The sequence below is a fragment of the Zingiber officinale genome, chromosome 9A, assembly GCF_018446385.1.
Source record: "Zingiber officinale cultivar Zhangliang chromosome 9A, Zo_v1.1, whole genome shotgun sequence".
Lineage (NCBI taxonomy): Eukaryota > Viridiplantae > Streptophyta > Magnoliopsida > Zingiberales > Zingiberaceae > Zingiber > Zingiber officinale.
The window spans coordinates 1,109,272-1,133,712 of NC_056002.1; the positions used below are offsets into that span (position 1 = coordinate 1,109,272).

Consider the following 24,441-nt stretch of genomic DNA (forward strand, 5'->3'; position numbering starts at 1 on the left):
AACAGTGTTCTCAAAGATAGACCTGCGCTCTGGGTACCATCAGCTGAAGGTGAAAGAAAGAGATATACCCAGAACGGCGTTTAGGATTAGATATGGACGCTACGAGTTTTGGTCATGCCTTTTGGAGTGACTAATGCACCTGCGGTCTTCATGGACTTAATGAACAGAGTGTTTAGAGAATATCTTGACGAATTTATCATCGTATTCATCGACGACATTCTAGTCTATTTCAAAACACTAGAGGAGCATGACACGCACTTGAGAATAGTCCTGCAGACCTTACAGCAGAAACAACTTTATGCTAAATTCTCCAAGTGCGAGTTCTGGTTAAGTCAGGTGGCATTTTTTAGGCCACATCATTTCTAAGGAGGGTATCCAAGTGGATCCTGCCAAGATAGAAGCAGTCAACAACTGGAGTAGACCCAACAACGCTAGGGAGATCAGAAGCTTCCTTAGTTTAGCTGGGTACTACAAGAAATTCGTGGAGGACTTTTTCCAAGATAGCCTCTCCACTAACAACCCTCACCAGAAAGATTAGGAAGTTTGAATGGTCAGATAAATGTGAGCAGAGTTTCCAAGAGCTCAAGAAGAGACTGACCAGTGCTCCTATCCTGACAGTTCCAGAGTAGACAAAAGAGTTATGCTGACACACGCCGTAGGCCACTTGAATTCCAAGTAGGGGATTCAGTGTTTCTCAAGGTCGCTCCTATGAGGGGAGTGATGAGATTTGGCAAGAAAGGCAAATTAAGTCCTCGTTATGTAGGACCTTACCTGATCACAGAAAGGATTGGGAAAATAGCTTACAAGCTGGATTTACCACAAGACATGTCAGCAATACACAATGTGTTTCATGTCTCCATGTTAAAGAAGTGCCTCCACGACCCTAGCCAAGTGATTGAGCCTCAGTCAGTGCAGATCCAAGAGGATCTTAGTTATGAGAGTAGATCTACACAGATAGTGGACAGAGCAGTCAAGAGACTAAGAAGCAAAGAAGTACCACTAGTGAAGGTCGTCTGGCAGAACCAGAAGCACGAGGAAGTCACTTGGGAGCGGGAGGACAGTATGAGACAGAAATATCCAGAACTATTCTAAGTTCGAGGACGAACTTTTTATAAGGTATGGGGAATTGTAACGACCCAATTTTCCCTATTTCAAGTTCTAAAAGTCCATAAAAATATTTGGAGATACTTTTAAAATATTCTAGAGATTTTTAGAAATTTTTAGAATATTTTTACGTAATTTTTTGAGGTCGTTTAGTAGGGTTACAAAAAGAAAGAAGTTTTTAAAAAAAATGTTGAAGGTGAGATTCGAACCCACGATCTCGGGTCGGACTGACCCAAGCAAAACCGGCCCAACCAGCTGAGCTACACGGTTTTGTTAACCTTATATGGTGAGAATTAAGTTTATAGCATAGTTAATGATTAGTGAATTAATTGGAAAAAATGCGCGGCTGAGGGATTGAAGCTGAGACCTCTTGTTTCGGTTAAAAACCGGTTAACCAACTGTGCTGGTGAGTTTTGTTAATTAAGGAAAGAACGGATTATATTTAAGGTATAGTTTTGATTAAACCCGAATATAAGAAAGGGGATTAGGTTTTGGATTTTCAGAAAATCAACAATTTCTCTCAAAATCCTTTCTCTTCCTCACGCTGCGCGGCGCTGACTCCTCTCGGGCGGAATTGAAGAACGAAGCTAGGGTTTCGTCTCGGTGGACGGTCAAGGGTTTGATCCAAGAGGTTCTTCCCGTCTTCACGAACCCTCGTCGAAGGGAGCACGGAGGATGCAAGGAGCCGCTAGAATTTGAGTTACTCGAACCCTAGATCCCTCCTTCTCCGGTTGTAAGTCCAAGAATCGTCGGTGAGTTGCTTCTCACCTGCAGTAGGAGTAGTTCCGCGATATTGATCTTCTCTTTTTGTTTAGTTTCATACCTTTGTTTTTCTATAAGGAGTTTCGGATCTTTGGTTTTGTTCTTATTGCCGTGAGTTAGATTTCTGAAGCATGTAGTAGGAGTAGTTCCGAGTTTTGATTTTAGTCCTTTCTTTGCTTTTGGAACATGCTGTACCGAATTTAGTTGATTAGGGATTTAGTCTCTTTTCTTGCGTTCGACAGTAACATACTTAAGGTAATGTTGCTAGGGGTTTAAGAGATTGTTTTATTTTATTCGGCAGTAGCATGTTTTAGGAATTGGAAGCTTGAAGGGATTTGAATGGATTTAGTAATGATTTAGATTTGGAACTTGTGGTTTAATTTCGTTGAGTTACATGCATTAGAAAGGTGTGTGATACGTGATATGTCATTGCTCACCATCTTTTGTAGTTAGCACAGATTCTGTTCATAGTTTGTATGTGGAGCTTAATTAACATTGATGCTAGAACAGTCCACTCCCTTTGGTATCTGCAGCATACATGAACAGCCTCTTATTTGGAGTAGATAGTTTAAGAAGTTTGCTAGTTTAACAAGCATGAATAGATTCTTATTACTTTGTATGAATATCATTTTAGTTAGATGTTCCTTTGCTATGTAACTAGCACAAACTGCCCTCATTTTGAGTATGCGGTTCAGTTCTTTTGCTACTGCTGTGAGCAGTATAGTGGGTTGTTATTTAAGCGAGGTTTCTGTGCTTGATTCGGTTGAGATCTTAGAGTAGATTTTGTTAAGTGTATAATGCGGATTTAGTTAAGTGTATAATGCAGATTTGATTAAGATCACAAGTGCAGATTTTATAAGTTTAATATGCTGATTTTTGTTAAGTCTAGTATAGTGCAGATTTTTGATATTAGATGAGTGGGGAAACTGAGATAATTGAAATCAATTTGGAAGTTTAGATCTCCTCATAGTGCAGTTTTAAAAGATTATAGTGAAGTTTGATTAAGTCTTTAGAATATACAGATTTGAGGTTCTTTAATCTGAACATGAGGTTTAGATAATTTGCTTATGTTAAATCTGAGCATGAGGTTTAGATAATTTGCTTACATTAAATCTGAGCATGAGGTTTAGATAAATTGCTTATGTTGAATCTGAGCTTGAGGTTTAGCTATGCTACTTCCATTCAAGTATATGGATAACATCTGTGCTTAGCTGATTCTAGAATTTTAAATGGAATACGAGTTATAATATCTTTATTGAGTGAATTCCAGATAAGCTGTGTATTAGTCATATTATGGAAAGGAAGTTTGAGAGACGATGAAAATCTGTACTAGCCAGAATATGTTTCTTTTGTTAAGTTTCTTTGCAGAATTTCTGTTAAGCAAGTGCAGATTTTGTTAAGCTAGTATGCAGATTTCTGTTAAGCTATTATGCAGATTTTTATCAAGCTAGTATGCAGATTTTTGTTAAGCATTAGTATAGATTTCTGATAAGTATTGTATGTGTAGATTTCTTTTGTATTCTATGCATGATTATGTGTTACATAGTTAGTTTCATTTATAGATGCATACGAAAGATACCCTAACAGTATTTTGGGTTTAAGGAAAGTATAAGAAAGATAAAGAAAAGTATAAGAAAGATAAAGAAAGGAAAGAAAAAGGCCAAGGCCTTAAGTAGATCCCAAAGTCAAGACTTTAGGGATTTTGGCACACGAGGTGCTTATTAAAATGCCAAGGCATTTAAAGAAGAAGTAAATAAGATAATAAGTATTTTACTTTTAAAGGGCATGTACCGGACACAAGGTCCAAGGGATGGGCTCCAAGTTGCCCCTAGGCACAAGGCCTAGAAGTATCTTAGTAGTTTCGGGATTAGCTACCTCGATTCTTATTAAGAATGCGCGCAAAGTGGTACAATGCCGGGCCCAAGAGAAGTTGATTATTATTTTCAAGTATTAAAGTATAAATTTAAACAAGTGAAATAAAAGAATAAATTTAGAGTAAATGAAGTAAGTTTCACTTTGTTTTAAAGATCAACAAGTTTAGCTTTCTTTTATGCTAGCAGCTTTTACATGTTTAGTTTCTTACATGTTATTTATTTGCTAGTTGATGAGCATGTTTAGCTTTATATGTTAGCATTTCAGTTAGTTTGCTTTCTTTATTAGTTTATGAGCATGATTAGCTACACATGTTTAGTATATCAGTTAGTATGCTGTCTTTGCTATTTATGAGCATGAGTAGTTATACATGTTAGCTTTTCTGTTAGTTGATTTCTTTGCTATTTATGAGCATGAGTAGCTTTACATGTTAGCATTCAGTTTTAGCATGTTTTTATTTGTATACATGCATATCGAGTTTTTGTGAGTAGATAGCGCTCACTAAGCTTTATGCTTATAGACTGCATTTCCTCCTACTGCAGATAAAGGAAAAGCTAAGGTATGAAAGGAAGGCGACAAGGTGGTGGTGATGAAAGTGTGTGATGGCTGGACTATGGAGAGATCAAGAGTTTGCTATGGAGTTGTTAAAACTTACCTGATTAGAGTTTCCTTTTCTTTTCTCCTTAATGCTATTATGAAGTTGAGATTGTAATTGAGTCTATTCCGCACTTTGTTATGTTTTATTGTTGGAGTATTATCTGTTTACTATTGCTAGAGTAGTTTCATTCTTCTTATTGAGTTATTATACTGCGTGGTTGAGTGATTATATGTTCCAGCCGCCTGTGGCTGAGTATACACTGTTTGTATTGTTGATTTGGTCACCGGTACAGGGGAGATTCTGTCGAAATTTTTCGGTAGGGATTTCTCGTAGTTGAGTAGCGTATCGGTTAAGTAGAGTTAGTAGTTAAGTAACGGTCACTCTTAGAGAGTTATAGTAGTGGTAAGAAGGGTGGTCGTTACAGTTGGTATCAGAGCAGTGGAACTATCCTAATATGGGGGATTGTAGCTACTTCTCAGAGAGTGGAGGGCTCCCTCACCCGCAGCAGAAAGAGCAGATAAACATGTCCAAACTACATTTTAGAAAGTGAAAAATACGAAATGACACCACACAATTTAGGTTGGATTATGTAAATTTTTAGATGCTTATGTTGCCATAAATTTATATTGTGGCAAATCAACAGTATAGAACAAATTAAAGAAACATGGCGGTGGAATAACTACGCAAAAGGGGACAGTTTTGGAGATCTACAATCGCTACTATCATGAGTTGGCAACCCACCCAATCCAACACATTTCCAGGACAGCAGTCTCGTTTTTAATTATCAATTGGAGCTTTTGTTGCCTGTTGCATTTGCCACTACGCTAAGGTTTTGTCGAGGAGGTGATCACCAAAACAATCACAAAGTAAATTGATTGTGATTGCCCCTACGGACAGAGATAGATGGTTCATGTAATGTAACGGTGTTATCATAAATAAAAAATATCATCCTGGTTGCCTCACCTTCCACATGTGCTATTATTACGGACGAAGTCCGATGATGTGCCCTTTTAAGAAGTGTGAGACTACTGAAAGAACCGTGAAGATGTCGATTTCACCCTTTTATCACGGAAATTGATAGTCGCCATGCGGATACAAATAAAGAGAGAGCTACCAAATTGTAAAGCCAAGGCATTGTTGTCATGATATCGGAAAGTTATATTTTTGGAGCTCGTGCTGCTTTCGCTTGGCACAACGCCAAGCTTCAGAGAGGAGTTGGCGACGCATGCAATCACAGGCAGAAAATGGCTATTCCTGAGGCTAAAACTAATTAAGGACAGAACATCAATATTTGCAGGTAGAGGGGGAAAGCATCTAAGTTACAACAGCAGTAGAAAACAAAGAACATGCATGCCGTTCTTGTCCCCTTGTGTTATAGAGAGTCGAAGATGAGTAACAGGGATCATAAATCAGCCAAATCACGAGCAGTTCTAGCTAGAAACACACATGAAATAGGCCTCCACAGATTGGTAATAAACAAGGATGAAGTTGTAAAATCGGTAGAGGGCTTCGAAGTCGGTGTGGTAGCTCAACTTAATAGAGGCAAAGTAATACTTCCGGGGCTGTTGTCTTGTGGGGTACCTCAGAAATTGACGGAAGAGATCGGCTGGAAGGTGTTTGGAGTGAAGAAGTACTCGTAGAAGAACCCGGCGACGCCGCCGCCGGCGAGTGGCCCGGCCCAGTACACGCCATGGTCCTTCCATGCCCACCTTACCAGCGCCGGCCCGAACGCCAACGCCGGGTTCATAGCCGCGCCGTCGAAGGCCCCGCCGGCCAGAATGTTAGCGCCCACCACCAACCCAATCGCGAGAGGTCCGATCGCTCCCCTTTTCGCGTCCGCCGCCGTCGCGTACACCGTGTACACCAGCCCGAAGGTCATCGCGGCCTCCAGCACCAGCGCCCGCAACGGGCTCACGCCCGCGGCGAGGCCGAAGGTCGCCGCGTCCAGGCCGCCGATGGAATAGCCAAGCACGGCGCAGGCCGCGGAGGAGCCTAGCAGCTGCGCGATACAGTAGAGGATGCTACGGGGAAGCGTGATGTGGCCGCCGATTAAGGCTCCAAAGGTCACCGCGGGGTTCACGTGGCCGCCGGAGACGTTGGAGGCCGTCGACACGGCCGCGAATAGGGCGAACGCGTGCGCTAGTGCCGTCAAGACGAGTCCCTCCGGACTCGATACCGAGCCGCCCGCCATCTTCTCTGCGGCCGCCAGTATGGAATATTAGCAAACGGGTGGTGTGCATTAGGAATGGGGCGAGGGCGAAAGTGCATACCGAAGGCGATGACCGAACCGCGACCGGCGAAGACGAAGATGAAGGTGGAGAAGAACTCAGCGAGCGCCGCCCTGAGCGCTTCTGGGTGAGTCACCTCAGCCGGAGTTCCGATGGCGAGCCGAGGGATCGGCATCCTATCTCCTATGCCTTTTTCCTGACAAAGTCAGTCAGACTTATGAGATACAAGGAGAAGGAACTCCACCAGCAACCGGTTCTCTTTATGTGTGCACATAGGACAACCGAGAACAGCCGGTAACAAGATCGCATAGTTCAAAAAATCAAATCTATCATTAAATATTTAATTATTTAAAAATGTTGATATTAACATATATTTAAATCGCTTTAACCTGTCACGCAACTTCGGAATATGCACCTTTTTTTTTTTTTATCACATAGCGCTTAAAGTGCTAATGTATTTTTATTTAATTAAAAATAGATCTGTTATCTTAATACAAATTGTTTGTCAAGTTATCAAACGTAGAGACCATTTTTCTTTTTTATAATTACTGCATTATTTTAGATTGAATGGTGGCAGATTTAATATGTACCCATTTTGCCTAAAAGAAGCCAAATTCAGCAATCAGACATCAACCATCTCCTATCCACATGAAGAAACTTAGAGCTCAAAGAAGCTTTGGTGAAAAAGCTCTTCTGAAATTTGGCATCCCACATTTCTCAGCTTCAATTAACAGGTAGCTGCTTCTTACCCCTCAAGAACACTTGAGGGTCCATTTCAATCCTTTCTGTACATAATTCTAAATGCATGAAAAATGAATAAAATTAAAATGGTAAAAATTTATAGCGATCTTCCGCAGATTCGCAATCGGCAATGGCGAAACTCGCTGTCGGAAGAGCGATCACAAGATCGGAAAGTCCTTCGCAATTCCACAAACCAAATCTCATCGCCTTGAATATTCTCCTCGCTTACTCTCGTCTCCAACCCACAAATGATCCTTGGACGCATCCCCTTTATATAGGGAAATAAACCAGGAGCATAATGGACTTTTCCATTATGAGTAGTGGGGAACGTGGGTCATGTTCTCATATCCCCACTCTCCCCATTTCCAACATCTCCCACTCGTCCAAGGTAAGTCACTAAGACTTGTTCATTCAAGTAAATCACAAAGACTTAATAAGTCACATAGACTATTAGAGAGTTTGATCACATAGACTATATGAGAACATCCAATCCATACTTAGAGAAAATGGTTCGTGCGACAGCAAGCACACTGAGCGATAGTTGCTAAGAAGGTTGTTACACCTTGACTTAGCCGCTCCTTGAGCAATCAATGCTAATAAAGTTGTTACACTTTGCTTAGCTGCTCAAATAAATTAGAGACACACTCTTTATGGCGCATAGCCACTTTCCTGGTGGCACATAGCCTTTATCCAGGATCCATTCAATCTTCAAGTGACACACAACCATTATCTTGGAGATATCCATGTCTTGCTATTTACCCAGATTAAATAATTTTCATTTACATCGATATGAACATCTCTAATATCTTATAATGACCATTATGTCAAGAGCATGTTCCATATTCAATATTCACATTCATTTCTATACATAACAGAAATGGGTCAACCAGTGAATAACAATAAAAGATGTAAATATATTTAATCTTTCTTTTAACTAGAATATATTCATCTTAATCAGTCGCTTTCCTAGTTATGCTCCATAGACCGAATCATCCATAGTCATAGGATACACACTAAAGTAGCAGACATTGATTAAAACTTCAAGTAAACAGCTAAATAGTCACTAAGGTAAAAATTTGAGATTAACATATAATCTCAAAGGTCTCACATAGTAGAGAAACAAGGATTCATTCCCCTACTACCTTTATTATCGCAATAACACATGTGGTATGAATCACATGCTACGATGTTATTCTCTTTACTAAAAAGAGTGCATGTTGTCTTCAAATTTAACATCATACAGATTTTGGTCTAGACATACCTAATGTCTAATCCTGAATTCAACATATGAATTCTAATATGGCTTTCAACAGGTTCAGTAAATGGTGAGTTCATTTACTTCGATCATTATTAACACATAAATGATCTCATCTTGACACAATTATTAAGGCGACCTCAACTTATGGATCTGCCTCTAATTTCAGCTACATAAGTTATTCCATAAGTAACGGTCTTACCCCTATTTGTACTTAACAAATAGAAATGATTGTCCATGTGAGTTGACCAATCTCCACCTGCCAACATACTCACCAAGATCTTATATGAATGTAACAAATACAACATATACACTGAATAAATTATGATAAATTACACAATCATAACACAAAGTTTGATTGTTATTTCAATATTGTTACATTCTACGAAGTTTCAAAGACTTTACATGTTCTTTAAATGACTCTTTAGTCATTGGCTTAGTAAAAGGATTTACAAGCATAACACGTGTAGGAATATACTCAAGAATGACTTTTCTTTTAGCCACAATATCCCTTACAAAATTATATTTAATTTATATATGGTTGCTTTTGCAATGATATTTGGGATCCTTAGAAAAAGTTATTGCAGCTTGACTGTCACAGTAGACAGTTACTGGACTCCCACTATCCTCAGCAATTTTCAGATGCTTCAGAAACCTTCTCAACCAGACTACTTCTTGCACAACCGCTGAACATGCCACATATTCAGCTTCCATAGTCGACAAAGCTACACAAGCTTGTTTCTTGCTGTTCCAGGAGATGACATCACCATTCAGCAAGAATGCATAGCCTAATGTGGATTTTCTATCATCCAGGTCTTCAGCCCAATCTGCATCTGAATAACCTTTCAGATTCATATATGATCCTTGAAAACAGAGACAATAATCTGTTGTCGCCTTCAGATGTCTGAATATCCTTTTTACTGCCAGGCAAGCTTCACAAGATCTGAAGGAACTCCTTGGTGATCTTGCACACACTTAGATGATCCAATAAAGCATTAGTGACCTAGGACCGGGGTGGGAATCCTTGGTTATGTCCTCCTATGCTCAAGTCAGCTCCTTGCTTAAATGTGTGATATGAACCCATTTGCATGTCACTAGACACTTCAAATTAATAAAGATTGGAAACCCATTAAAACTCAAGAAAAGAGATGTAGTAAGGAGTCTCAAGTAATATTTTTTCAAGGATAACTAGTAAATGTGTGCTTGATTTAGGTACAAAATTCTTTTTGGGGTTTTCTATTCAGAATTAAGTTTTGTTTTAAAATTGAATCCTAGGTTAAGACAAAATGGTAAATGAACTAAAACTATTGCAGCTAAGTTAAATCTATTTAAATGCAGAATTTAAATCTAAGCAGAAAAATCAGCAACTTAACAATTATTACTATTTTACTCCTAGACCTAAACCTAACCTACTTGCACTTACGAAACAACACTTAAACTAAACTGAGTTATGCTAAACTTCAAAAAAATATTCAAATGGGATAAGCTCTAAATGAAAAAGAAAAGGAATCATAATCTAAGATTCCAATTGCAGAGCAGATTTTAATGTACCTAGTTGCAGAATTGCATTAAATCAACTAAGATAACTAAACAAGAATAAAATCCTAATCGTAGACTTGGTTGTAAAGAATTAAATTGCAAACTGAAATGGAAGAAACTTGATTGGATAAGCTGAGCTACCTAACAAGATTAAAGTTCTATTGCAGAATTCCACTATGAAACACTAAATTGCGAATCTAAAATGAAGTCAAGAAACAGAAGTCCTAACAATAATTATTAGCTAATGGAGAATTCAAGTCAGGTTGTGGTTTGGATGCAGAAGAAATCAAAATTAAGCATAAGATCTGGAAATTAATTCTCAAGTCTAAGTAAAAGAAAATATCCACAAACTCAAATCATAGATCTAATCCCTTCTCTCTGTCGCGACGCAAAGAAGCTCCTGGGAAACGCCCATCAAGCTCTCAACAAGTAAATCAGAACTCCTAGCCAGTTAATAAGATGTGCCCAGCTCTTGGGAAATGCCCTTTAAGCTTGCGATCTTGATGCGCGAAGAATAGAGGAGTGGAATTAAATCACGATGCTTCAATTGATTGATTGGATCAATTTCAAAGCTGCGAGCGAAGGTGAAGATGGTTCGGATACAGAAGCTTGGGGGAAAACTCCTTCAAACCTCTGTGGACTATTGGAAATCACAGATCTGGGAACACCCTCCAATCTGTGATGATTGTGGATCGCTGGAGTTGAAATCGCGAATCGAGGAATGCCTTCTGATCGCGTTCTGTTCCTCGATTGTTGATCGCTAGTTGACTCAGAATTCATCATCGATGATAGAAATCGGATCTAAGATCTGGAATGTGGAAGGAGCTTGCGACGCCGTGTGGAGAAGAAGAAGATGGCACAGTGAACACTAGCACAAGCCACTGTTCACCGTGCCAAAGCTTGGTTTTTAAACCTTGCATTAAACCAGGTTCAGTTCCTGGTTCGGTTCACAATGGCTCACCTGACTCGAGTTCAACAGTGGCTTCATGGTTTGGTTCAACAATGGCTAGGCTTGAATGAACCCGAATGCTAAATGTGTCCAACTTTTTACCTACAAATCCAAATTAAAACATATTAAGCACAAATCATGAATTAACAGTATTGAATTGGACTCACTCAAATATCCGTTGCTTAGCAAAAAACCAACTCCAAAATCAATTCAACAAGCAAAACGCTCTTCATATCAAACCATTTCAAGAAAATAAAATATCAAATAGACACACTTATCAAAATCCCCCACACTTATTCTTGCATGTCTCATGCAAATCAAGAAGGCTAAGGAATCTACTTTAATGGTACCCCTTAAACACATTCCTAAACATGATTAGAAAATCGAAAAAGAAAACCATCTAAGATCGTCAGATTTCAAAACTCAAGCATTCATGGACATTGAATTTAACTCTCGGTTAACAACATATTAATTTCCAACTTTCATGAATGAATTAAGAATGATAGCTCTCTAGCCTCACAAGATAAAAAAAAAAAATTTGTAACTCTCATTCTAATTCAAAATGTGGTCCATAGTAGAGGTCTCTCAAGCTACTCATGCTTCTTGCACTACCATAAGCTTGCTCATCTTCTACTCTCCATCATCATCGTGGATATAAGATCACATTATGAAGGTTCATCATAAAGAATAACAAGAAGGTATGAACAACTATAATTCGAAGTTTTAGTAAAAAAGCAAGCAAAGATAGGGAAGAATTAGTTCAAACGCTAGTGGAAGATATGGGTGCAAGAGCATGCTATATGATTGGATTCCGGCCACTCTCCCCTACTTCTTTTCTCGCCTCAAAATACATCTCCAACAGTTCCATATTTCAGTTCCCAGAATGTTTCAGTAAACTTATTTCAGAAACTCAACATAATGCAGGTTGAATTATTTCTTTCCATGTTCTAACATTCTGAGCTTAATTCCCTGAAATATGAGCCTAGTGAAATATTTCCTTCACTCTCAATTAAAGTACACTTCCTTCTTTTCACTTCAATTCTCATCCTTAATAGAATTTGGTACAAAATCTATACTACACAGAAGTGGAACAAAGCTGCTTGTTCTGTCTTAACTGTTTCCAGATCAGAAAATTGACCTCAATTCTCTTTTCCAATTGTTTTCTTTATTCATTAACCCATGAACCAATTTCTCTTTTATTCTTTTACTTCCTCTTCCAAAACTCTCACCTTTATATCTCAATTCCATTCTAAAATCTGCAACTTAGCATTCTAACATCATTCTGCACTTATTGTTTCTATACAGTGCAGTTTTGTAGATAATGATCTGTCTCATCCATTTCTCAATTTCATGCTTGAGTACAAACTATTCCAATTTTGAAATTAAGCTTACGCAAAAACTTCAGAATTCGACACGCAATTCAGTTAAAACTGTACTTCACAGTTCCCAGTCTGCAGCTTTAGATACAGATTTATCTTAGTACTCAGCTTTTCGGGAAATTCAGAGGCATGCACTCATATTTGTTTTTAGCAATGCAAAATCTTCAATAGTTCTTTACTAAATTCAAGTGCTAATGATGCCAAGTTGATACAAACTTTGATACTCCTTGAAACTGAATTCTATTTTTGTTCATTTTCCTTACTGCATTCTGTTTTTATCCACTGCTTCACTTAGAGTTTAACTTCTGTTCTTCTAATCAAACCATTCTTAAATCAAGTCAATGAAAAGATAAACTTTCAGGACATTTTGTAACAGGGAGCCTAACAGATTTAATTCTTAATTTGCCTCCAATAACATCACAAATTCAGCATTCTGTATTCTGTACTTCAGCAGCTCAGAATCATTACTGCATTTCTTAGATTGTAAACACTTCGGAAATAGATTTCTTGTACCTCTCAACATTTCAACAGGTAAGGAACTGCTACACCTTTGTTTCAAGCAATAAGAGATCTTCAAACAACCCCTCACCAGATTTCAAAACTCATAATGCCAAGTTGATACAAAATTTGATATTATTCTTACTATTGAGTTTTTTTTTGTTTTTTTTCTTCTTCAATTTCCTTTACACTTCGAATGCCTCCATTTAATTCCTGTCACAACTCCTTTTCCATTGTTACTTACAATACAAGAGTTTAGCCTTGCTGAATTCAACAGAAGATTACAAATTAATAGAGCTGCATTACTGCAAAATTCCAGCTTCTAAAAATAAATTCCAGAATTGCACTAGAAACAGCTATAGAACAACTTCAAGTTTCATCCAATGATCACATACAAATTCATCAATTAATTCATCACTTCACTACTAATCACTTGACTTATTCAATTCTTGAAAATGCTCACAAGGAAATCAAACAGAAATTCAAAAATTTGAGTCTTCGACACTGCACAATACTGTCCTTTTTTTCATGTTTAAGTTCTAGTTCCTGAACAAAGAAATCAAATTCTCAAACCACAACTCTTCAAATTCGACATGCAACATCCTTCATCCTCCCCCGCACTTAAACCTTTGTTCGTCTCAGCCAAAGAATCCATCAATAACATCCAATGTATCCATATCCAAGAATTTAAAAATGAGAAGATAACAAAGAAATGATGGTATCAAAAAGTAATGGCAAGACATAGTCTGGAAAAAGTTACAAAAGATTCACCTTCACGAATGCAATTTAATCCATTAAATTGTGGCTTTGAATGAATCAAAGCAAGTTTTAGAGTTACAATAACATAAGTGCAATGCACATATAAAGGCTCGAAACTCACTAGGTATAAAAAATATCATCTCAACTCATCAATCTAGTGACCATCATTAAGTAGTAACCTCAAGAAAATTAAGAGTCCAATCATGACATTAAGCCTAAAACTTAACAATAAAAAATAGCTATCATCCTCCATTTCTAACATATCAAAGGAAAATAACCAAGATCATTATTTGCAAACAAAAAGTTAATTGAAACAACTAAACATTAATATACATAAAAGCAAAGGAAAGACTAAGTTGGAACAAACTCCCATTAATTGGGTAGATAGCACCAATGTGGGCCATTCTTTCCATCACCACTCCATTACGACTTTCATGAAATATTTTAAGTCGATGCCCATTAACTTTGAATATCCGGGCGATGGACTCCTCCCTAATCTCAATAGCTCCATAAGAAAAAGCATTAGTTACAATAAATGGTCCTTCCCAACAAGATCTCAATGTACCTTTCATTAATTTGAGGCGTGACCTATATAAAAGCACTTTGTCACCAATATTAAATTCCTTACCCACAATGCGCTTGTCATGAAAATTCTTGATCTTTTCTTTGAGATCTGTGAGTTCTCAAATGCCTCTAACCTAATTTCCTCAAGTTCTTGCAGTTGTAATTTCCTCTCTTCTCCAGCTGTACTAGCATCAAAATTGCACGCTTTTACTGCCCAAAAAGCCCTCTATTCAATTTTGACTGGAAGGTGACAAGCTTTCTCATACACCATTCTATATGGAGACATCCCAATAGGGGTCTTGAAAGCAGTCCTATAAGCCCACAATGCATCATCTAATCTCTTGCTCCAATCCTTCCTATCAAGCCTCAAAGTCTTTTCTAAAATTGATTTAACTTCTCTGTTAGACACCTCAGCTTGCCCATTTGTTTGGGGATGATAAGGAGTAGAAACTCTATGTGAAACCCCATTTTTGCTCAGCATAGCCTTCATGTGCCTGTTACAAAAATGTGACCCTTGATCACTGATGATTGCCCTGGGTACTCCAAACCTGCAGAAAATGTGTGACCTGACAAAACTAACAACAACTGACGAATCATCAGTCCTGGTGGGAATGATCTCCACTCATTTGGAAACATAATCAACTGCCAATAATATATATAAAAATCTAAAAAAGACAGGAAATGGGCCTATGAAATCAATACCCCATATATCAAAAATCTCACAAAATAACACGTAGTGTTGAAGCATTTCATTCCTAGGTCCTATGTTTCCAGTTCGTTGACACCTATCACATGATCTACAAAAAATATAGGCATCACGAAAAAGTGTGGGACAATACAATCCACACTCCAAAACTTTCCTAACAATCCTCTGGGGTCCAAAATATCCACCACACTCAGATGAATGACAAAATATGTTGGGGTTGCAAGGTTGCAAACATAGTCCCATATTGGAAACACATGGGAAAGATCATGGGTTTATAAAAGAAAAGATATCTCCATTGGCATGAGGCCTTTTGGGGAGAGCCCAAGAGCAAAACCATGAGGACTTAGGCCCAAAGTGGACAATATCATGCAATTGTGGAGATATCTAAATTCTTTTCGATCCTACAATTGGTATCAGAGCCCGGACTACCAGAAGGTTTAACCGCCGACTGTGCACAAGAGCTATGGTCTGATTGAGCCATGTGGGTACAATATTGACCTCGAACAAAGAAAGTGGGGGCTCCTATGTTCAGATCAAGAGGATCAGACACCAGGCAGGAAGTCCTAGTTGCGACTAGGCAAGGAAGTCCTAATAGGTCGAGTGGACCGAGGGGCAGGAAGACCTGGTGGGTCGAGGATCGGACGTGGGAAGCCTATGGTCCTTTGTTTGAGGGGGGGATTGTTGGGGTTGCAAGGTTGTAAACATAGTCCCATATTGGAAACACATGGAAAAGATCATGGGTTTATAAGAGAAAAGATATCTCAATTGACATGAGGCCTTTTGGGGAGAGCCCAAGAGCAAAACTATGAGGACTTAGGTCCAAAGTGGACAATATCATGCAATTGTGGAGATATTTAAATTCTTTTCGATCCTACAAAATATACGTACAGACTGAAACTCAAAAACAGATATGCATCTCCTAATGATCTAATCACTACAAAATTTCCACAAATAAGGATCATCCCACACATAATATTTTGCATCACTTTTTAATTTGTTCTTTTGAGTTTTTGAAAATTGTGAAGGAAAAACATAAGCTACTAAAAAGTTAACCAGATCCGTATACCATGGTGACTCACCATGCATCTGAAAATCTGCTCATCCCTAAAATTATCATCAATGGTCATGTGATCCAAGTCTCTCTCAATTCTGCTCAAGTGATCTGCAACCAAGTTCTCCTTCCCGCTCCTATCACGTATCCCCAAATCGAACTCCTGAAGAAGAAGTATCCATCTAATCAATCTAGGCTTGGCATCTGGCTTCATGAGAAGAAACTTCAAAGCTGCATGATCAGAAAATACCACCACGTGAGAACAGAGTAAATATGATCTAAATTTATCTAAAGCAAAAACAATGGCAAGAAGCTCTTTTTCTGTTGTGGTGTAATTTGCTTGAGTCGAATCTAAGGTCTTTGAAGCATAGTAGATCACATGTAGTGCTCCATCTACTCTCTGTGCAAGTACTGCTCCTATTGCAAAATTTGAAGCATCACACATTAGCTCAAAAGGTAAAGTCCAATCTAGTGGCCTGATGACAGGTGCCGAAATCAAAGCCTCCTTTAGCCTCTAAAAAGCTTCCTTGCACCTTTGATCAAAATTGAAATCCACATCTTTCTAAAGCAATTGAGACAATGGAAGAGCAATTCGATTGAAGTCCCTAATAAATCTCCTGTAGAATCCTGCATGGCCAAGGAAAGCTCGAACATCCCGCACGCATGCGAGGTAAGATAAAGAAGATATAGCACTAATTTTAGTAGGATCTACCTCAATACCTCTCCGAGAGACTATATGACCTAAAAAAATCCCATGCTCCACCATAAAATGACATTTCTCAAAATTAAGTATCAAATCAGTCTCAATGCATCTATTTAAAACCATAGATAAATTTTCTAGACATGAATCAAATGATGATCCATATACAGAAAAATCATCCATGAACATTTCCATGCAATGCTCTAATAAATCACCAAAAATATTCACCATGCATCGTTGAAAGGTTCCTAGAGCGTTACAAAGTCCAAATGGTATACGTCTGTAAGTGAACGTACTGAAAGGACAAGTGAAGGTAGTCTTCTTCTGGTCCTCCAAGTCTATGCAAATCTGAAAATATCCGGTGTATCTATCAAGGAAGCAATAATGTGACTTACCCGCCAACCTCTCTAACATCTGATCAATAAAAGGTAAGGGGTAGTGGTCCTTCCTTCTTGCTTGGTTTAGCTTCCTATAATCCACACAAACTCTCCAAGAATTCTTCACTCTTATGGGCACCAACTCATTTTCTTCATTAGCTACCACCATCACCCCTGACTTCTTCGGAACCACGTGGATGGGACTCACCCATTTACTGTCAGAAATAGGGTAAATGATACCTGCTTGCAGAAGTCTAGTTACCTCTTTCTTGACTACATCAAGGATCAATGGGTTAAGTCTCCTCTATGGTTGTTTTACTGGTTTCACATCCTCCTCCAAATAAATCATGTGCATGCAAATAGAAGGACTGATACCAGGAATGTCAGCCAGTGTCCATCCAATGGCTCTCCTGCGCTGCCTCAGAATCTCTAATAATCTATTCTCCTACTCTGGTTCCAAATCCTGGGCTATAATGACAGGTAACTGCTGATTCTCTCCCAAATAAGCATACTTCAAGTGTTGAGGCAATGACTTCAACTCATCCTCTATCTAATCAATAGAAGGTGATCCTAGGGGTAATACAGCTGAACAATCTCCTACACATAATTCTTCTTCTCTGGGCGATCCTAGGGGTAATGCTTCTCCTAACCAATCCCCTACGTATACATCTTTCTCAATTAAAAATAATCCACCAGAAATAATATCCTCTCCCATGTCCAAATCATCCTCCAAATACGAAGATAGATCCTCACCTTTACTAGCCTCAGTAAAATCTGAATCTGATTCCATTTCTAAAAAGAAATCCATACTTTCCAGCTCCTTTGTAATATCCATATTAACAATAGAATGATTCTCTTTAAGATGCCTCATAGCATCAAAAATACTGAACTGGACCACTGTATCTCCTATCTCCATAGAAAGTGTACCCGCATGAACATTGATCTTCGTCCTTGCAGTCTTCAAGAATGGTCGTCCAAGAATAAGTGGAGATCTATTGGCCAGATAGTCTCCCTCTATATCAAGGACATAAAAATCTGCAAGAAATATAAGTTCTATCACCTTAACCAATACGTCTTCAATAATCCCAACTAGATGAGTCTGACTGCGGTCAGCTAACTGAATAACAACCCCTATAGGTTGTAATGGTCAAACTCCTAAAGTCTGAAACACTGATCTTGGCATCACATTTATTGAAGCTCCCAAATCTAACATGACATCCTCAAATAAATTTCTCTCAATCTCACAACGTATAGTGAAAACTCTAGGATCGCCACATTTCTGAGGGACCGGTTGAATGAGTGCTGATACATTCTTGCCCATGCTAATCAACTCATTCCCCTTTAACTTCTTTTTGTGTACACAAAGATCCTTCAAAATTTTAGCATATTTGGGAATATGCTTAATCATTGTCAACAAGGGAACATTGACTTCCACCTTACTAAACAAATTCACAAGCTCTTGAAATTCCTTATCTTTTTCCTCCTCTACATTCTTCCTTAGTTGTACCTTGCATTGAGGAAAAGGCAACGGAATAGAAGGCTCGGCAACTTGCTGTGCTAGACACCTAGAAGTTGAACTTGATGGAATTTCTGCCTGCATTATAGAGCTGCTGGAATTTTCTGAATAAATGTTATTCTTTTCGTGTTCATGGGCTAAATTCATTGGATACTGTGAATTGAGTTCGAGATTGCATCAGGACACTTTTGGGTTGCTAGAAATTCTAAATTGTGGCTTGTTGAAGGTATTTGGAAGTTGTTGCAATCTGGAGACTCCTCTACTGGAAATTTTTCAGCAACATCACCTGCAATCTACCTTCCACTTCTCAAAGTTAATGCACTAACATAACCTTTTGGATTTGGTGTTGATTGAGAAGGTAGCTGATTTGATCATTGAGCTTGCAATTGATTTATGCTAGAAGCTAGTTGTCCAATCTGCCTCTCAATATTCTGCAATGCTGAATATGTTCTTTGCTGATTTTGTTGCTACTGTAGAACTTGTTGCATTAACTCCTCTAATCTAGTTTGCTGTGCATCTAAATTAGAGGCGCTATTGGAACTTCCTTGAGTCAAACTCAATCTTGAAGGTGCTGGAAGTGCATTCTGAATTAGATTCTGCCCTTGCTGATGATTCTGATTTTGGTAATGTTGTTGCTGGTTTTGATGATAAGATTGATGATAAGGTAGAAATTGTTGCTGATAAGGCATAAATTGTTGCTAAAATTGATTTGTAGGATGATAATGCTGCTGAAAAGGTTGGTTTTGCTGCTGGAATCCTTGTTGAAGTGGCTGGAAACTCTGATTTTACTGAAAATTTTGATTTGAAGGTGGTTGTTGATAAAACAAATTACCATACTTCAAATTGGGATGATCCCTTCAACCAGGATTATAAGTAGAAGAACGAGGGTCATATTTTTGAGGAAATTGAGCTCTAGAAAATGTTGCTAATGACTCATCTTGATGAAGATTTGGACATAACTCTGAATTATGGTCTTGGCTCAAACAAATACCACAAACTCCTCTTGATTGATATGGAAATTGTGTACTAGGCAAAGTAGAAATTTGATTAGCATTGTTCAATGCCAATTGCTTCACCAAAGATGTTAATTCCAATAATGAGCTCCTTATTTCCTTTTGTTCATTAAAACCCACTTGAACTTCTCCAACTCCTCTTGTAGTTAATGACCTACTTCCAAACTACTGTGAGTTCTCTGCCATGTTAGAAATAATCTCTCTAGCTTGTTCTGGAGTTTTGTTCACTAAAGCTCCTCCAGCTGCTGCATCTATCATACTCCTGTCCATAGGTGATAAACCCTCATAGAAGTATTGGACAAGTAACTACTCACTGATTTGGTGCTAAGGACAACTTGAACATAATTTCTTGAATCTTTTCCAATAATCATAGAGTGTCTCTCCCACCACTTGTTGGATCCCACAGATACTCTTCCTGATAGTAGCAGTCCTTGAAGCTGGAAAGAATTTCTCCAAGAAAGCCTTCTTCATATCAATCCAAGATGTAACGTATCCAGGTAGCAAATAGTATAACCAATCTTTTGCTACCCAGTTAATGAAAATGGAAAAACCCTTAGCTTGATATCCTCTTCTAAAATTCCCTATGGCTTCATGGTTGAGAAAACCACATGGAACTCATGTAAGTGTCTGTTAGGGTCTTCTCCAAATGACCCTTGAAATTTAGGTAGCAAATGGATCAATCCAGATCTTAACTCAAAGTCTCCTATCATAACCGGATAAGTAATACATGAATATTTGAATGCTTCATCAGGAGCTGACAGATCCTTCATAGTCCTATGATGTTCTGCCATGGAAGTATCAATGTGTAAAGAATTTCTTTCAGAAACTTCTGAAGATTTCTCTTGAATTCTTAAAGCCCTGAAAATTCTCTCAATCTCTAGATCTAACTCAAATAATTTGTCTGTTGAAGTCCTGGTCATGAAAACAAATCAAAATGAGAATACAAGTAGATATTCAATAAAATCAAGTAAGATGCAAATCAAAGAAATTAAAACTATGCTCGATCTAAAAACAAACACACACTACTAGTTGTCCCCGATAACGGTGCCAAAATTTGATGTGAACCCATTTACATGTCACTAGAGACTTTAAATTAATAAAGATTGGAAACCCATTAAAACTCAAGAAAAGAGATGTAGTGAGTCTCAAGTCGTATTTTTCGAAGGATAACTAGGAAATGTGTGCTTGATTTAGATACAAAATTCTTTTTGGGGTTTTCTATTCAGAATTAGGTTTTGTTTTAAAATTGAATCCTAGGTTAAGACGGTATGGTAAGTGAACTAAAACTATTGCAGCTAAGTTAAATCTATTTAAATGTAGAATTTAAATCTAAGCAGAAAAATCACCAACTTAACAATTATCACTATTTTACTCCTAGACCTAAACCTAACCTACTTGCACTTACGAAACAACACTTAAACTAAACCGAGTTATGCTAAACTTCGAAACAATATTCAAATGGGATATATAAGCTCTAAACGAAAAAGAAAAGGAATCATAATCTAAGATTCAAATTGTAGAGCAGATTTTACTATACCTAGTTGCAGAATTGCATTAAATCAACTAAGCTAACTAAACAAGAATAAAATCCTAATCACAGACTTGATTGTAAAGAATTAAATTGCAAACTGAAATGGAAGAAACTTGATTGCATAAGCTGAGCTACCTAACAAGATTAAAGTTCTATTGCAGAATTCCACTATGAAACACTGAATTGCGAATCTGAAATGAAGTCAAAAAACAGAAGTCCTAACTACAATTATTAGCTAATGCAGAATTCAAGTCGGGTTGTGGTTTGGATGTAGAAGAAATAAAAATTAAGCATAAGATCTGGAAATTAAGTCTCAAGTCTAAGTAAAAGAAAACATCCACAAACTCAAATCATAGATCTAATCCCTTCTCTCTGCTGTGAAGCAAAGAAGCTCATGAGAAACACCCTTCAAGCTCTCTACAGGTAAATCAAAACTCCTAGCCAGTTAATAAGATGCACCTAGCTCTTGGGAAATGGCCTTCAAGATTACGATCTTGATGCGCGAAGAACAAAGGAGTGGAATTGAATCGCGATGCTTCGATCGATTGATCGGATCAATTTCAAAGCTGCGAGCGAAGGTGAGGATGGTTCAGATACAGAAGCTTCAGGAAAAACTCCTTCAAACCCTTTGTGGACTATTGGAAATCATAGATCTAGGGAACGTCCTCCAATCTGTGATGATTATGGATCGCTAGACTTGAAATCATAGATCGGGGAATGCCCTCTGATCGCGCTCTATTCCTCAATTACTGATTGTCGATTGACTCAGAATTCAATGTCGATGATAGAAATTGGATCTAAGATTTGGAATGTGGAAGGAACTTGCGATGTCATGTGGAGAAGAAGAAGATGGCACGGTGAACAGTAGCGCAAGCCACTGTTCACCGTGCCGAAGCTTGGTTTTTAAACCTTGCATCAAACTGGGTTCAGTGCATGGTTCGATTCACAATGGCTCACCTTACTCAAGTTCAATAGTGGCTTCATGGTTTGGTTCAACAATGGCTAGGCTTGAATGAACCCGAATGCTAAATGTGTCCAACTTTTTACCTACAAAGCCAAATTAAAACATATTAAGCACAAATCATGAATTAACAGTATTGAATTGGACTCACTCAAATATCCCTTGCTTAGCAAAAACCAACTCCAAAATCAATTCCACAAGCAAAACTCTATTCATAATCAAACCATTTCAAGAAAATAAAACATCAAATAGACACACTTATCAATGTGGAAGAAGAATAACAGTAACGGAAAATATGTTAGTAAGTCTAGTTTCAGATGCAAATACTTGTGTTTGCGTACCTTGTCAGTGGAGAGGATTCCCCTTTTTATACCACCTCACATAACCTCCACGATTGTGAGGTGGTCCCCAATTTGTTAGTGTTTGTTAGAAGATGAGAAAAGTACAACCTGAACTTCATGCAATAATCCTCTGAGGAATTTTTTTCCTACCCCAAATGTACCCTCTTTATCGTTTATGACTTTAATCCTTGATATGCTGACATATGCAAAAGAGTATATCATTGTAACCACTTAAAGAACGAAGAAGCTTTGAGAGAATATTTTCTAATAGGTTTGTCAGACTGTCATAAAGTTATCGATTGCTTGTCCGTTTAGATATATACCGACCGATCATTAATCCCGTCGTATCTTAAGAATGCCCCCTTCTTCTTCTGTTGGATATATTTTGGCCAATCATGCATTAAGATTTCCTTCTGTTGAATAGATATCGGTCAGTCATGCAGTAAAAATACCTTGTGCTGAATATATCTTAGTCGGTCATGCATTAAGAATACCTTCTATTGAAGATATCTCGACTGGTCATGCATTAAAAGTACCTTCTGTTGAATATATCTCGATCGGTCATGTATTAAGAGTATCTTCTGTTGAATATATCTTGGTCAGTCATGCATTAAGAGTATCTTCTGTTGAATATAGATCGGTCGGTCATGCATTAAGAATACCTTCTGCTGAATATATCTCGATCGATCATGCATTAAGAATACCTTCTGTTGAATATATCTTGACCGATCATGCATTAAGAGTATCTTCTGTTGAATATATCTCGACCGATCTTTGCCTGCTTGAGCATATATAAAGAACATTATGTTTAGTTGGCCCTTATCTTGCCAATCATATTTTAGAGTCCTGACCGGGCGAAGCCTCTTTAAGCCCGAATGACCTTTTCCGACCGAGCAAATATACGACCTAGTATCTTGTGTTCAGTCAGTATTTGTCCAACCTTTCGTATGATACAGACTTGATAAGGCTAAATGTCTTTAGGTCAGGCCAGACTTATGTCCATCTGGGCACATACATAGAACCTTGTATTCAATCGGCCTTCATGCGACCATTCATATATTGAAGGCTCAAAAAGGCTAAATGCCTTTAGGTCCGGCCGAACTTATATCCGTCCGGGCATATGCATGAAAGTCTTCATTCGGTCGGCCTTTGCCTTACTGATCATATGTCATAGACTCAATAAGGCTAAATGCCTTTGAGCACGGTCGGACTTATATCTGTCCGAGCATGTGTATGGAAGCCTTCATTCGGTCGACCTGATCATATATCCTAGACTGAATAAGGCTAAATGTCTTTGAGCCCAGCCAGACTTATATCTGTTTGGGCATATGCATGAAAGTTTTCATTCGATCGCCCTGATCATATGTCATAGACTGAATAAGGCTAAATGCCTTTAGGCCCGGCGAAATTTATATTTGTCCGAGCATTTGCATGGAAACCTTTTCTCGACCGACCTTTGCCTTATTGATCATATGTCATAGACTAAATAAAGCTAAATACCTTTAGGCCCGACTGGATTTATATCTGTCCTGGCATATATAGAGAAACTTATATTCGATCGGCTATCGCTTGGCTAATCGTAAGCTATATCTTAGATAAGGCTAAGTATCTTAGCGTATGGCTGGTCCTTCCCATCCAAGTATATGTATAACCTTATGCTCGACCAAGTCTAGGTACCACCACCTCTTCTTGGCTTTAACTGCCATGTCACTTGTAAGACTCGCTCATCATAACCCGTATCACTAGAGTTTCCCTCAAGTCTAGTCGAAGGAGATGTATCTGACTAACTAGACTCATGTTCTAGTTTTGTTCACTTACTTGTTATGCTTATGGAAATTTTCTCAAGTTTACCAATGAATATTCAATACTTATTTATCTAGTTCATTATTCTATACTTTCCTTTCTTCTTCAATTATACCTAGCGGACTGCACAACCCTTTCAAAATTCTCTCGTTGGTAATTGGTCCTTCACCAGAAGAAAATGCTAAGGACGTACG

General features: G+C 38.1%; 1 protein-coding gene across 2 annotated transcripts; it reads right to left on the reverse strand.

The window, feature by feature from the left end:
- Positions 1–5,597: 5,597 nt before the first annotated feature.
- Positions 5,598–22,183, reverse strand: LOC122018859 (aquaporin TIP1-1-like). Of its 2 annotated transcripts, XM_042576302.1 has the most exons (5): positions 22,100–22,176; positions 18,590–20,523; positions 16,034–16,236; positions 6,607–6,760; positions 5,598–6,532 (listed from the first exon to the last, which is right to left on the reverse strand). In XM_042576302.1, exons 2-5 carry the CDS (start codon positions 18,594–18,596, stop codon positions 5,919–5,921), a joined length of 978 nt encoding a protein of 325 aa, XP_042432236.1. In that variant the 5' UTR covers positions 18,597–20,523; positions 22,100–22,176; the 3' UTR covers positions 5,598–5,918. The 2 variants fall into 2 exon arrangements, with proteins under 2 accessions (XP_042432236.1, XP_042432235.1); XM_042576301.1 differs by having other exon boundaries at positions 16,034–20,523; positions 22,100–22,183.
- Between the last annotated feature and the right edge of the window lie 2,258 nt (positions 22,184–24,441).